The sequence below is a fragment of the Aptenodytes forsteri genome, unplaced genomic scaffold, assembly GCF_000699145.1.
Source record: "Aptenodytes forsteri isolate BGI_AS27 unplaced genomic scaffold, ASM69914v1 Scaffold528, whole genome shotgun sequence".
Lineage (NCBI taxonomy): Eukaryota > Metazoa > Chordata > Aves > Sphenisciformes > Spheniscidae > Aptenodytes > Aptenodytes forsteri.
The window spans coordinates 1,203,332-1,217,177 of record NW_008794881.1 but is presented as its reverse complement, the minus strand read 5'-3'; the positions used below and the strand labels follow the sequence as shown (position 1 = coordinate 1,217,177).

At 41.0% G+C, this 13,846-nt stretch overlaps 1 protein-coding gene across 1 annotated transcript in view; it reads left to right on the top strand.

The window, feature by feature from the left end:
• The window catches only part of POC1A (POC1 centriolar protein A), a 70,084-nt gene that overhangs the window by 7,509 nt on the left and 48,729 nt on the right, over positions 1–13,846 (top strand). Inside the window, exons 3-7 of the mRNA XM_009274700.1 lie at positions 1,096–1,180; positions 4,421–4,592; positions 8,115–8,294; positions 9,473–9,580; positions 10,944–11,059. Coding sequence (XP_009272975.1) covers positions 1,096–1,180; positions 4,421–4,592; positions 8,115–8,294; positions 9,473–9,580; positions 10,944–11,059 — 661 coding nt within the window. The remainder of the gene's footprint in view (positions 1–1,095; positions 1,181–4,420; positions 4,593–8,114; positions 8,295–9,472; positions 9,581–10,943; positions 11,060–13,846) is intronic.

Genomic DNA, 13,846 nt, shown 5'->3' with positions numbered 1-13,846 from the left:
GGGGGGGCTGGGGTGGTGGTGGTGGTGGCAGCTCTGGGTTTGGGGGAGGCTTAGTGCTGCTGGGGTTGGGCTGTGCAGCAGGGGCTGACCTGGGCTCGGGCTGTGGGGTGGCCTCGTGCAGTTGAGGCTGGGGAGGAACTGGGGGCAGAGTTGGGCTTGGGGGGGGTAGCCCCGGCTCTTGGGGTGCTGTTACAGCTGGGATTGGACTGTGTCTTTGTGTGGGGGTACCTCTAGGCTGGTGGGGGGGGCTGGTGCAGGTGGGAGGAGCTCTGGATCTGGGGAGGGCTGGTGCTGGGTGTTGTGGTCACCCTGTTCTTCTGGGGCTGGGTGCTTGCTTGAGCAGGCTGGGGCTCAAGCCCTGAGCAGGGCGGTCAAGTCCTGAGGGGGAGCAGGCTGTGGTGGGGGTTGCCAAGGAGGCAGAGACTGTGTGTATGAGAGCAGGGATTGGAGGCTGATCAGCCTGTTCTGAAGTCTGGACAATTTTCAAGAGTTACAACCTCTTGTAACGGTTCTCAGTGGTTTTTTTTTTTTTCCTCCCTGACCTCAGGCTTGGTTTGGCTTTTGCAGCAAGGTGCTGTGTAGGGACATGCTGTGTTCCCCAGAGGTAGAGGAAGGGTAGTGGGTCAGTCTATTTTGCTGCAGTTCTGATTCTACCTATCTCTTTTGACAGGTGTGTTAAGTCTTGCAAATTTGTCCATTCTGTGCAAACAGTGTCCTCTTGGCTACCCCTGGGCTGAGATGAGCAGCTGTCAGAGCAAAGTTGAGCTCGACTGCCTGCTCAGGTGGTCATTGACATGGCTGATCTGTTCCAAAGTCAGCTTTGGGGTGTCTGCATCAGCAGCATGTTGTAAAAATGCATGAATGATTCGTACAAGTCACCTAAGATTCAGGGGGGTTATCAGCTTGGCTAATTTGCCTCTTTTAAAGTTTGTCGATACATGTGAAATTTGCATTTTGTGTTCCACAGCATTCTTATCTCTACCCAGCTTTTGTGGGATGAATATGTGGCTTGGTTCGCTTGTGGTAGAAATAAAATGGTTTTATTGTGCGAAGATGGTTCTTAATCCATAGCGTCTGAACATTATTGTCTTTTAGGAAGATCCGTCCCTGGAGAAACACTTCAAAGGCCACAGAGATGCCGTCACTAGCGTGGACTTCAGTCTCAATAAGAAACAATTGGGTAAATTGTCTCTCTGTTTTGATGGCCAGATGATAAAGAAAGAGCTTCTCTGCTTTAGTTAAATGGAGGGAGCAGTGGAGGTACTGAGCTCTACAAGAGCAAAGAACTTGTTTTCATGATGAAGAGATTTTGGAGAATTTCATTTCTGTGTGCTTTGAAAAAAATCCTGTTGTTGAACTATAGGGGTGGCAGATTGTGTCCATCCTGCTAGAGCTTTAGCGACTTCTACCGTAATTATCACTTCACATACCTGGCTTTACCATGCAGTCAACTTAAGGTAAAAACCTTACTTTTTCTCCTCCGTCTTCCATTTCTCCCCTTTAGACAGCTGCCTGTGGTTACGCCAAGGCTTGTGTCCTAGTTGCTATTCAGTAACCCACTGCGCGTGCATTGAGTAGGAACCAGGAGGGCTTTTGGCTCTTAGTGAAGTCACCATTCAGTCTGTGTGGCACGGTGAACATTGCTTTGGCTCGCAGAGAAGATAAGGCAGAAGCGATAGTTTGAGGCAATATACGTGGCAGGCAGTGGGTGCAGTAGGTGTGAATAAATAGAAATAGAAATGCAGCAGTCTAGCAGGTAGTAATCCTGTTCTGGATCTTGCAACCTACGCAACACTCTGGAAGCTGCAAGGAAATGAAAATTAATCAAACTTGTCTTGGACCCCCCTCTCTCCCTGCTGCTGTTTTTATTGTTGTCTGCTCTCTTTTCCTTTCCATTTCCTGTGTCTTCGATTGCAGAGCAAGAGTTCACTCTGCTCTGCATCTGTGATTCTGCTTGTGTATCCCTAAAACTTTACCCAGTCATTGCAGATCTCTGTTTAGCAAGGGTGCTCTGAATGTAATTTAGCATTGCTTTTGAATGGCCTTTCAGAAGTAGTACGGGGACCTTTCCCTCCATCTAGACCATGAAAAGGTTGCTCTTGATATTTTTAGTAAGTGAGATCAGGTAAGAAAGGGAACAAATTCTAAGAATTTTTTTTCCGGTTCTGTTGGGTGAGTCATGTGTACTTGCCTCTTATGAGACTCTCAAGTTTTTTTTCCCCATTTCCATCCCAAAAAACCCCCAACCAAACCTAGAGGACTTGGTCTTTTTATTCCATTAGATTGCTTGCCCAATCCAGTAATGACAATAGTTATTGCCAACAAGTCGCATATAAACAGTATCATACCAAAGTGCTTTATTGAGATGTCAGAGCATTGTTTTCCTGAAATTTTTTAACATCAGTCCTGGGGAAGCTGTGATACTGCAACTTAATATCCTTACCAGACAACGCCTTAGTGTAGTTATGACTAACATTCAAATCTCTTGACACTAGGCCGTGTGCTCAATCTACTTTTACAGTTGTCTCCCCTTAAATTTTTATATCACTAAGGAAGGATGTTGCCTATATGAAATATAAAACCAAACAAAACCAACAATTGAGCTGACAAATATCTAGGTTTTTTTGTTTCCCCTTAGGGGACATGCATAATGAATGATCCTGTTTGAAATGGGCATATATTAATCCCGAATCAATAGCAGGAAAAGAGGTGATTATTTTTGTGTTGAAATCACTGTGAAATAGAAGGATGTTTTCAGCAAAATCTAGTTGGTATTTTGCCATAACGCTAATGAACTGAAATATTCTTGTATTTGTGATACTGCTATATCAGAACCTACCATCAAACTGATCTTTTTTCTAGGAACATCTTAAGATCTCCCTGGAGATATGCCCCACTTGGCATTCAGGAAGAGAGATACAGATGCAGCTTGGGTTTGTTGGCAGGCTAAGATGTGTATATTCTGTATTTGCCTGTGGAAAATCTACAAAGTTTTCTGTTATTTAGGCATTAAAATTGATTTGAAGGGGTATTTTTACTGTCATTGTTTGAGACTAAGTTGCCACGGGCATATGTTTGCTCTTCTACAAATCATTAGGGTCCCAGTGCTGCAGACTTCACACAACACATCGGGCTTTAAGGGATGAGTAGCTCTTCAGTTTTCACTGTTCAGAGCTGGTGATGGGACCTGAGCAGGGGAGTTTTAGCGTGAAGTGGAATTTACTCTTGTGTTTGGGAAACCTTTTGCCTGGTATTCCTGGCAGGGACTGATATTGTTCCCGTCAGATAGGGAGGGGGATGTTGCTTGTATGGAGTTCAGTGTCATGGAGATGTCTGGAAGCTCTCATTTGAGACGTGCTGCTGTCAAGCTGGAGCTGGCCACTGCCTACAGCAAGCAGTGTGTCCTGCTGGGGATGCCAGGCAAAGAAGGGAGCCTTTGAAGACAGGATTGGTTGTGCTCGCAATGGATGTAGCATGCATACCTGAATTCTGCCTCCTTCTTGTGTGACCCTTTGCTCTTGCTGCTGAGGGAGATCTTGAAAAAGCAGCATCTGTCCTGGGGGACAGCTGCCTTCCCATAAGTAGAGTCTTTGCCCTCGGGGGTCTCTTTCTAGCCCTTTCTCTTCCTTCTTGTCTTTGGAGCGTGCCTTTGCCCTCTTCCATTCCTTTCTCGGAAGCCCAAGAGTAAAGGCAAGTTGTGGTGGTTGTTGGTTGGATTTTCTTTCCACAGGTGAGTATAGGCATGAGAATGGAAGAGTGGGTGTGAGTAGATGGAGGGACCTCATGTCCATCCATAGTTCCTTAAAGCCTCTCATGACTACCACCAAGTCCTGCTGACCCCTCCTGCTGATAGCAAACTGAACACTGCTCTAATCTCTTTGTAAGCTTGGATTTTTCATAAATTGTTAAGAACTGCTGAGCTGGCTTTGATCTATGTTTTGCAACAACGAGAGGGATGTTGGAGGGGGATGTAGCTGGGTTGCTGTTAAGTCGCCAGCTGTTACAGGGCTTCTCTGCTTAATCTGTAGTGTGTTCTTGGTATTTAATCTGCTGCAGCTAATAGCTGCATCTGCTTCCCAGTAAAAAAGTGATGAGATAACCTTCATCCACAGACCTTCTGTGTGTTTCCTTAGTGTGTATGTATTTGGAGGAAGTTTTGCAACTTGTGTGGCTTTTGCCTCTGCAGCTGTTGCATGAACTGACTCTTGGAAGTAGAATTGTCAGTCCAAGCCAATGCATGACTTTGTTTTGTTTGAATTACTAATGAAATATACAGTATGCAGTACACTGGTGAAGTGTAAAGGACAATGTGCTTGAGATTGCTGGAAGCTGTGATGGTGAACTGAGTGTGAAAGGTAGTTTCAGTGTAATTGCAGGAGAACTAATGCAAGTTTGGTTTTGTTTTGTCTTTTTATTTCAGCAAGTGGCTCGATGGATTCGTGCCTGATGATCTGGAGTATGAGACCTCAGATGAGAGCCTATCGCTTTGTGGGCCACAAAGATGCAGTGATGTGTGTTCAGTTTTCACCTTCTGGTCACCTGGTGGCTTCAGGCTCTAGAGACAAAACAGTCCGTTTATGGATTCCTAGTGTGTAAGTATCTATTCCCTTCTGTCTCTCCTTGTGTTTTAACTATGGATTGGAATCTTCCCCTTGCGTTTTGATAGCAGTTCTCCAGCTATGGGACTGGGATCTGTTTGAAGGAAAGAACCACCATTTTATGTGGCAGCTCTGACAGAGGAGAGGTAATTTGGTCTTGAAATTGCATTGGAAACAAAACTAAAATCCTTTGCAAAGCTTAAAGTCAGTATTAACTTCCTATGCTAACGTAACAAGTCATTAATGTAACTTATTAGTGGTGAATTACTGGATTTTTCTTCCCCTTCCTCTCCCAGTCTGTCTTTCCTCCTAGCAAATTGATCCTTTGCTTCTCTGCCAGTGTTCAGCAAGATGCTGAAACACAAGTTGGGGTTTAGTGATGGAGATACCTGTTCTGTGAGCAGGGTGGAGGTTACTAGCTTGCGTGCTTGCTGTAGTCCACAAAATGGTTAGGTACCTTTAATCTTTATTTCTTGGTCTCAAATTAGTAACTCTGTGTTCCACTGATAGTAAGTGGTGGTATATTATTAAGGTGAAAGACTACTTTGGATTGTGTATTGACTTTTTTGTGAGCTTGCATATGATTAACAAGAATTTACTTACCCTTTCAGTACCTTAGCGGTCTTAATGTATATTTATTAAGTTTCCATTTCTGAGTAGAGGGTTTAGTTGCCTTAAGTCATTAATGCCTGTCAAGTCCTTGACAATCATTGGCTGAGAGATCTCAGAGCTTCTATGGTTTTACTCTGCGATGCGTTGTTTTAAGTGATACGTCTTCAACAAGGAACACTTAGTTGAAATACAACACAAATGGGAGAGAGATGCAGAAATTCTGCTTGAAAACTTGCTGCAAGTAATGAGAAGCTTTTTGCAGCCGGGATGCAGAAAAGCAGCTGTCAGTGTGTCCTCTGGTCTCTTGGTTCCCACACTAAATAGTGGGATTGGTTTTTTTCTGAATGGGCAGGCATATATAAAGGTATCTGAGGTTCCTTTGCTTGTGAGGTTGTAAATTGCTTTTATCAAAGACTAAAGGATTTAGTTCAGCAGCAGACCTGATGATTGTGGTGGCAAATAAAAGGTATTTTAAAAACAAAACAAACAACAAAAAAACTCCAAACAAAACCACACAAAAAACCATATCCCAACTTTAAGATGAACATGTCACTTCAGGAACCTGGGAAAGCATTTCTAGTTGTTTATTTTTGAGTTTTTCTGGTTATGATTACCCATTGGAAGCTTTATTTGATGATCTATTAAACCATAAGTATCCTCTGCCGTGGAACTGATAGGTTCTGAAAGTGACTTTTTAAAATATGTGATAAAAGTGACTATTAAATGTCTATGATAATGTTTGCTAGAGTAACACCCTGGTCTAACTTAAAGTAGATTGATGTGCCCGTTTTCCCCTACCCATTAATCATCACGATGCTCACCTGAAACTATCAGAATGCCTGAACTCCTGTAAATGTAAATTCTTAGCACTCACTTTGTATTCAGAATGAGTTATGCATCTGGGGCAGATATGCTATTATTCACATGTGACAAAAGTACAGGTCCTGCTTTTTGGGCAAATTCCAACTTATCCTTTAGCTACAGAACTGTCTCAGTGCTCTCATAATGGTGGAGTGACTAAACAGTAAATATGGTAGAAATTGCATAAAGTTAAAACTTAATTTATAGCAAAATTAAAATATGCAGCTTGTAAATTCAATTATAATTCATTTCAGTTTAGTTAAACTTTCCTGGAAGAAATTATCACAATGACGTGTCAGCATATATATTATTAAAAGGCACAAGGTGAATTATGATTAAAATTTAACCTTGCGGCTCATCAATCTCCTGTGAAGAGACTAACACTGTCATTTTGCTATCTCCAGATCTGTGCTGCTGAAACAGAATGTTGAAAATAAATTACAGTGTAAACTTGTTAGATTTCTCAGAAGCTGAAGTATAAATTTTAAGAAAGGACCGGGATGTGATGGGAAAATGGAACTTTTATGTTTTGGGTGATTCTGTCTTGGTTAGGCATGTGAGCTCTATGGTCTAAACTGCACCTATGGTTGTCATGTCAGAAAAGGGCCAGTGTGGAAAGGGAATTGTTATTGTTATGCTGGTTGTGAATGCCTTGGTGCATGGCACCTTTAATCTGTGTTTATTTAGTATTCTTTGTCAATTTACCTTCTCTCGGGAGAACAAAAAAAAGTACTGAGGTTGAATCGGGTTTGAGACCTTCAGCTTGCCAGTTTTGCACTGTCGTTAAAAGGGAAGGGAGAAACTGCCCCATAGTCTGTTTGTGGGCCAGGACTTTATTTCCAAAGAATCTGAAAACTTGCAGTCCCTTTCAAGGGTGATGTGTTACTGAAGGAGTTAATGCTACACTAGTGTGTGTTTTGTCTTTGGGATTTGTTTTTTATAAGCCATGCTGACAGAATTTTGTAATTTCATGTTTCTGCATGAGTTTTTATCAGACTTGAGGATGTTCTGTGGTTTTGGACAGAAAGAAAACTTTCCTGAGAAGTAACCTTTACTATTCCTTGCCTTCTGGCAGCTAAAGGATTAAATAAAACTAGGCAGCTCTGACCTTTTCTGAGGAGGGAGGGAATATTGCTGGAAGATGCATAGTATTTTGATTTTTTTGGCCTTTACAGTTTTAGTAGTCCTTAGCCTCAGTATAAAGTCTGTTAAATCCTAACGGAGAAGGGAGCAAACCACCATGTCTTTCTGTTGTTCTCTTCTGTCTGAATATGGAGCTCCTGGTAGTACAGTATGTGCTGGAAATGTATTTTGGACCAAGAGTCTCATATACCTGTTGGATCTCTAACTATGTTGTGCTTTGGATCTCTAAATATGCCTTGCGTTTACTTGCCAGAAGAATGCCTCTTGCATTTATCTGGAAATGACTGGTAAAGAATAATAACAATACCTTGTTTTTTGTCTTGCCTGGCTGAGTTAATGGTAGCTTGCGCAAAGTTGTACAACATCAGGCATGCTGAGTTCAGTTGTGTTATTCCTTGTGTGATGCTGCATCGGAAGTGTTCAGCTGGAGCATGGGCCATTACAGGAATAGCTGTGAGGTAGTTGCCTGCTTGGCTCTGTCTAGATGAATGGTGAAAACATTTACCTCCCTCCTCACCTGCCTTGCAGCAAAGGACCTGGAAACATTACAGAAACTCAGCATCTTCTTTTATATTGATGTTTCCACAAATGTTTTAAATGGTTGCACAAATTAACAATAGTCTTTTTGCCCCTTTATAGGAAACATGGATTGTTTCCTGTTGGATTGGGCTCCAATATTGAACTGGAACAACTGGTTTTAGCTATGTATTCTGTGTAGCTCATGAAGCATGAGTTTGTTTGGGGTTGATCAACATTTTCTTCCTAATGTAAGCATGTGCAGTTCCCATAGAAATGGTGATTAATAGCATGGCTCACCACACAGAAGCTTTGTGTTTTCAGGTACATAATGTCTCTGCTGTCCTGTTGTGCAGTTTTAAAGTGTTCTTTCCTTCTGTATAGCAAAGGAGAATCTACTGTCTTCAAGGCTCATACGGCAACTGTAAGAAGTGTTCATTTCTCCAGTGATGGCCAGTCCTTAGTTACAGCTTCTGATGACAAAACAGTCAAAGTGTGGATGGTTCACAGGCAGAAGTTTCTGTTCTCACTTAGTCAACACATAAACTGGGTTCGCTGTGCCAGGTAAGTACAGCTTTCTGATGAATAGAGGTAGGGATTTATTCCTCAAAGCAGAGACTGAACATCATGGTCTTGTGCAGCACACTTCTATTCAGGATGATTCAAGTGTGTCTAGTGACTGAAATATGTTGCTGACCTGTGGAGAGATCCTTCAGATAATAGTTGTGTACTCACTTTGTGCTGCTTTGGTGAACTTTGGCAAGCAGAGACTTTCCTGCTTAGTGATTTGCTTTTACCTGGTATGGAGACTTTTGCATCTTGAAGTTGCTAAGAGAAGCAAAATGGGAGATTTATATTATAATTGTTATTTCAGCTTAGTTACTTTTAGACTTTTTATGCCTCTCAAAATGATCACCTGAGCTCCTTCCAAAATGCTGAAACTGCTGCCGTAATAAAAACATTATTATTTCCTGATAACTGTCTTGGATTTTGTTTTCCGTTTTCCATCTTGGTTGTTCTGAGTTTTTATGTACATATGTATTTAGGATAAAGCCACAGTTTCTCTGTAGGTGAAAAGTTCATTATAGTTCTTGAACGTGGTGGTGGCAGTGACTGGTAGTACTATAGATGCCCACAGTAGAGCAGAAAGAATGTTTTTCCAGTATGTATGATGATGATCTTTAGTTAGGGACTCAAGTCCTGATCATGTAAAATTATGCCTCTGAAGAGATGTATTGATCTCTGTCTTGTATATGAAATTTTGCAGTAAGAGCTTAATACATTCTTCTAAGGCACTAGAATGATGAAGCTTCTCTTGCTGCAGCCGTTATCTTGGGAGTAATTACATTGCTCTGAATGTTTGTGGCAAAGGTAGGAATTGTTTTGAATTAGGGTAGAGAAACAACTTGAGATACGCTTAAATGGAAACAAGTAGGACAGGAGATCTTAAGTTAGACTGAAGACTTTCCTGAGGGTTATTTTATGTGCTTGTGGAATTAGGGATAGTTTGAGGACTTTCCCTTCAAATGATTAGATTTTTTTTTAGTCTCGCTGATGCCATTAGGGATAGTTTGAGGACTTTCCCTTCAAGTGATTAGATTTTTTTTTTTTAGTCTCGCTGATGCCGGTGTGACTTGAGTGAGGTGTGTTTACCAACATACCTTGACAGCTGGCCAAATCCAGTTGACCCTGTACACCTTTTGTTTGTGGGCACTTCTTAATTGCTATAACTCTTGTCTTAGATTCTCTCCTGATGGACGATTAATAGTGTCAGCCAGTGATGATAAAACTGTCAAACTGTGGGATAAAACCAGCAGAGAATGTATACACTCCTTCTGTGAGCATGGGGGGTAAGTACCTGGCGGTGCACGAGGACTGATGTCTTGTGATTGCTGAAATGGTGATGCCTGGTGAATGTACACCTTGTTTTGTGACTGCAGTCAGAGGTCCTTGTCCTGGCAATCATTTCTACCTCTTAAAAAAAAAAAAAAAAATCATTAGCACCTGTTACAAAAGCAGCCAGCAGAGGATGAGATGCAAAAAAGCATCCAGAATTGCTTTGACCTTTTTATGACTTGTCCAGATTGGAACCTTGAGGCTTATATTTCGATAACTGTCCAACACGTCAAGCCTTAGTTTCTTTATGCTGCTTATTTTTGGAGATGCTTAACAAAGCTAGAAGAAAAAGAATTTAAGGTTTTATATTTTGCTCTGAGTTGAAGTAAATTAAAAGATCAAAAGTGTACTGACAGATTGGTACTTGGATGCTTTGTTTCATTCTCAAGTTTTTGCATACCAAAGTTATTAAAAAAATCTCAACCCACTTTGTATTCAGAAAACCAGCTGTTAAATCGGGATTTTTTCATGGAGAATATTTAGCCACAGCAAAAGTTAATTTGTCCAGAAACACAAAACAAATCCATAGAGAACAGACTGGAATCTTCCTAGTTTCTTGTTGCATTGAATTTTCAAGTACAAAGTTTTGTTCTTTCCAGGTAATATACAATGATATTAAGACAAATTCAGACAGCGTTATTTTTTCCAGTGCTTTTAAGAATATAACTTGTCCAAACCACCAATTGAAATATCTCGGCTTTCTCAGCATTTGTTACAAGAATACTCAAAGGGTAATTAATTTTATCCAATTTCTTGCATGGATTGGGTGAGGAGTTACAAGATGCTCTTCACTGAAAGTTCTGAAGGTTTTACTGTACTTGTGTGTTCAAAATAAGAATTGATTACGTACGAGTCCAGAAAGCAATTTGGTCTCAGCCTCGCTACCTTCTAAGTGGCAACATACGATTTCAGGCACAAATTCAGTAAGTTCCATCTTAAAATTAGTTAAGAGTAATAGAAGAAAAAATAGCTGTTCAGTCTTGTACACACCACTCTAGAAATCCTGTTAATTTAATAGCAGATGTATAAGCAAACACTTGAAAATGTTGTTGTGACAGTCAGATCAATCAGACTTCAGGAGGCTTGTATCTACAGCTCCTACACCTGTAATGCAAAATGTTGAAGATAGTATGCTTGATATAATCCTGCAGTCTGCTTGGGGTTATAAGCAAGAAATTTAGCAATATGAATTCTCAGGTTACTTCCTCCTTTGTGTAATGTTCAATGCATCATGATGTAGCTTCCCTTCTTGAAACGACCTTTTTGATCTTTAGCAAGAGTTGAATGTAAACAGTTGGATTTAACTGTAATTTACAGGTTTGTGAATCATGTGGATTTTCATCCCAGTGGTACATGCATTGCTGCGGCTGGTACAGATAACACAGTGAAAGTGTGGGACGTTAGGATGAATAGACTTCTTCAACATTATCAAGGCAAGTTAAGATCTTAAAAAAATCAGACCTTTCCACATTTTGATACGAATTGCTCTGAAGTCCAAGGACTGTTTCTCCATCACCTGCTGCTCTTCCAGAAAGGCACTGGCTTAGGCCTGCCAGTGGAAGCCTTTTTTCACCAAGCACCATGCCTGGCTTTCTGTTAGCTCCAAGACTGATTCTCACGTATTGGGGAGAAACACCTCTGTTCTGATTTCTTTCTCTGTCCACCATCAAAAAAGGCGAAAAAGCCCCAATGCTGACACAGTCTCGTGTCGTAGGTGTTATCTGCAATGCCACTTGGCTCATATTCACTGTTCTTGAGTAAATGATGTGCACTAAAAAAGATGTGGCCTTTGCCTCCGAATAAGCCTATAGGAGGAGTCAGATGCATTCCAGCAAAGCAAAAGGTTGTTTTTCATGAGAAAACTAGGAGAAGTTAACAAAAGAAGAAAATCAAAATCAACCAATTGCAATTCTATACTGTGATCCATGTTTACAGTTCTTTCTCCAGTGTCTCCTTTGGTTTTCAGCTTCCAGAATGGGCTTTGACCTTGTTATGACTTGTCCAGGTTGGCTTGTCCTTGGAGTAGCTAGCTTTTATATTTAGTAGTCTACATTTTTTCTTTCTTTTTTTTACCCTTACCTTCAAAATGGCATCTCCTCCCATTACCTGTTCTTGTCAAACTGATTAGTGCTGCCATTTGGTAGAACTGGATAGAAAAGGGTCCTTTCCCATCCCTGCAAGCTTCTTTGAGTTTGATTGTACTGTTTTGTGCATGTTAGTTGCTTGAGCCTAAACATGGCTTTTACTTCCTTTACTATTTACGATTTTTAGGGCTGCCGTAGTATATTTGCATATATACTCAAGCACTGTTTCCAGTACAGATAGCTTATTAAACTTAATTTTGTTAGCTTTTCTTGAAGACTGCTTCTGGCATGCTAGTAAAGCAGATCAGAGTTATGGGGCTGGAGCTTGGTGTATTGTTCTTTCTGCAATCCACATCAGATACTGTCAGTTCCTGCTGCGACAGCCTCACAGCTGAATGCCAGGCAGAAAAGACAGAGTAGTAAAATAGTTAGCAGTTGATTCCTGCTGCCTTTGCAAGTTAAGAGACAAAAATTGAGTTCTAAACTAAAGCAAGTTCTCTAGTTTCCCTTGATATAGAAAGGCAGAGAAAGTGTAGCGATATTTAAGGAGCAGAGTTCTTCTGTTTGTCTTCCTTCACAGCGACCTGTGAAAGACTGGGCCTCTTCTGGTAGGTAGGAGCAATGGGAGTTACTTATCTCGAAGCAAATGCGGATTGTCTGCAGAGAAGCTATTAAGATTATGGAAGTCCTTTGGGTTCCATAAAAAAGTAAATAAAAGGTCCCCAAAAAGAGGTTGCTGCGGAGTGGGAACAGTCTGTAAACTTTAGAATCTTTTTGTAATTTTGCTGTATATAGAGTGCTGTTCTTTTGCTTTTTGCATATAGATGGAAACACCAGTATGATCAGTTGATCTGACTGTTAAGCACCAATGTTGATACCACCATCATTGGAAAGAGTTTTTTCTTGGGTAGAAAAAAAAAAATTGTATTTCTAGCATCAGCTTCCTGCACCTGGGTTGTGTTTTATTCTGGCTTCTAAATGTGAGGTCCTCCTCTCAAGTGTATTTTCTCTGTATAGTCAAGTCGAGCACTCTTTGAACTCTTTCAACTGTAAGCCTGCCTGAGCTCCTCGAACTCTCATATAATGATTTATTTCTTCAGTTATTCCTATACTCCTATACTCACAATCACTGCCAGTTCTCTGATAGTTAACAATCTAATAGAAATCAAACCTTTTGAGGACTGTTCATCGGTATTGAGCATTACAATGATGAATATTGAAGTGTGACTCTTTGTGTAATAACTATTGTTAACTTGTGACCCATATCAAAACTTGGAAATGCCTTTCTGAAGTCTTGTTGCTAAAATAGGTAGCATGTTTAAATACTTGAACAGTATCAGATTGTCCTTTAACGTACTTTATCAGCTTTTCAACAGTAGTAAGATCTGCAGTGCGTGTTTCCAGCCACAGTATAACTTGGCTCAAAAATGATCCCTTCCTGCTTTCCACTTACTGCTATTAAATTGTCTGAATCTAATGTGGTTTAGATTTGGCTGCCAGGTTTATTTTTTGTCTTGGAGTTATATATTTCCCCTGTATCCCACCCTTACTGAATGGCATTTTAGTCTGACACCCTTGCTATTGAAGTGATCTTTTCCTGTTATGAGTGTTATTTTTAACAGCTACTGTGTAAATTCTAATTGTTTATTAAACTTTGGACTAGAAATAGAAGAAAAGCTTCTATAGGTATGTCGGGGATAAAAGGAAGACTAGGGAAAATGTGGGCCCCCTCTGGAAGGAAACAGGAGACCCAATTACCCGGGATATGGAGAAGGCGGAGGTACTCAATGACTTTTTTGCCTCAGTCTTCACCAGGAAGCACTCAAGCCACACCGCCCAAGTCACAGAAGGCAAAGGCAGGGACTGGGAGAATGAGGAACCGCCCATTGTGGGAGAACATCAGATTTGAGACCATCTAAGGAACCTGAAGGTGCACAAGTCCATGGGACCTGATGAGATACATCCACAGGTCCTGAGGGAACTGGTGGATGAAGTTGCTAAGCCACTATTCATCATATTTCAGAAGTCGTGGCAGGTGGTCACTGACTGGAAAAGGGGAAACATAACCCTCACTTTTAGGCAGTGAGAAAAGGAAGACCTGGGGAACTACAGGGCAGTCAGTCTCACCTCTGTGCC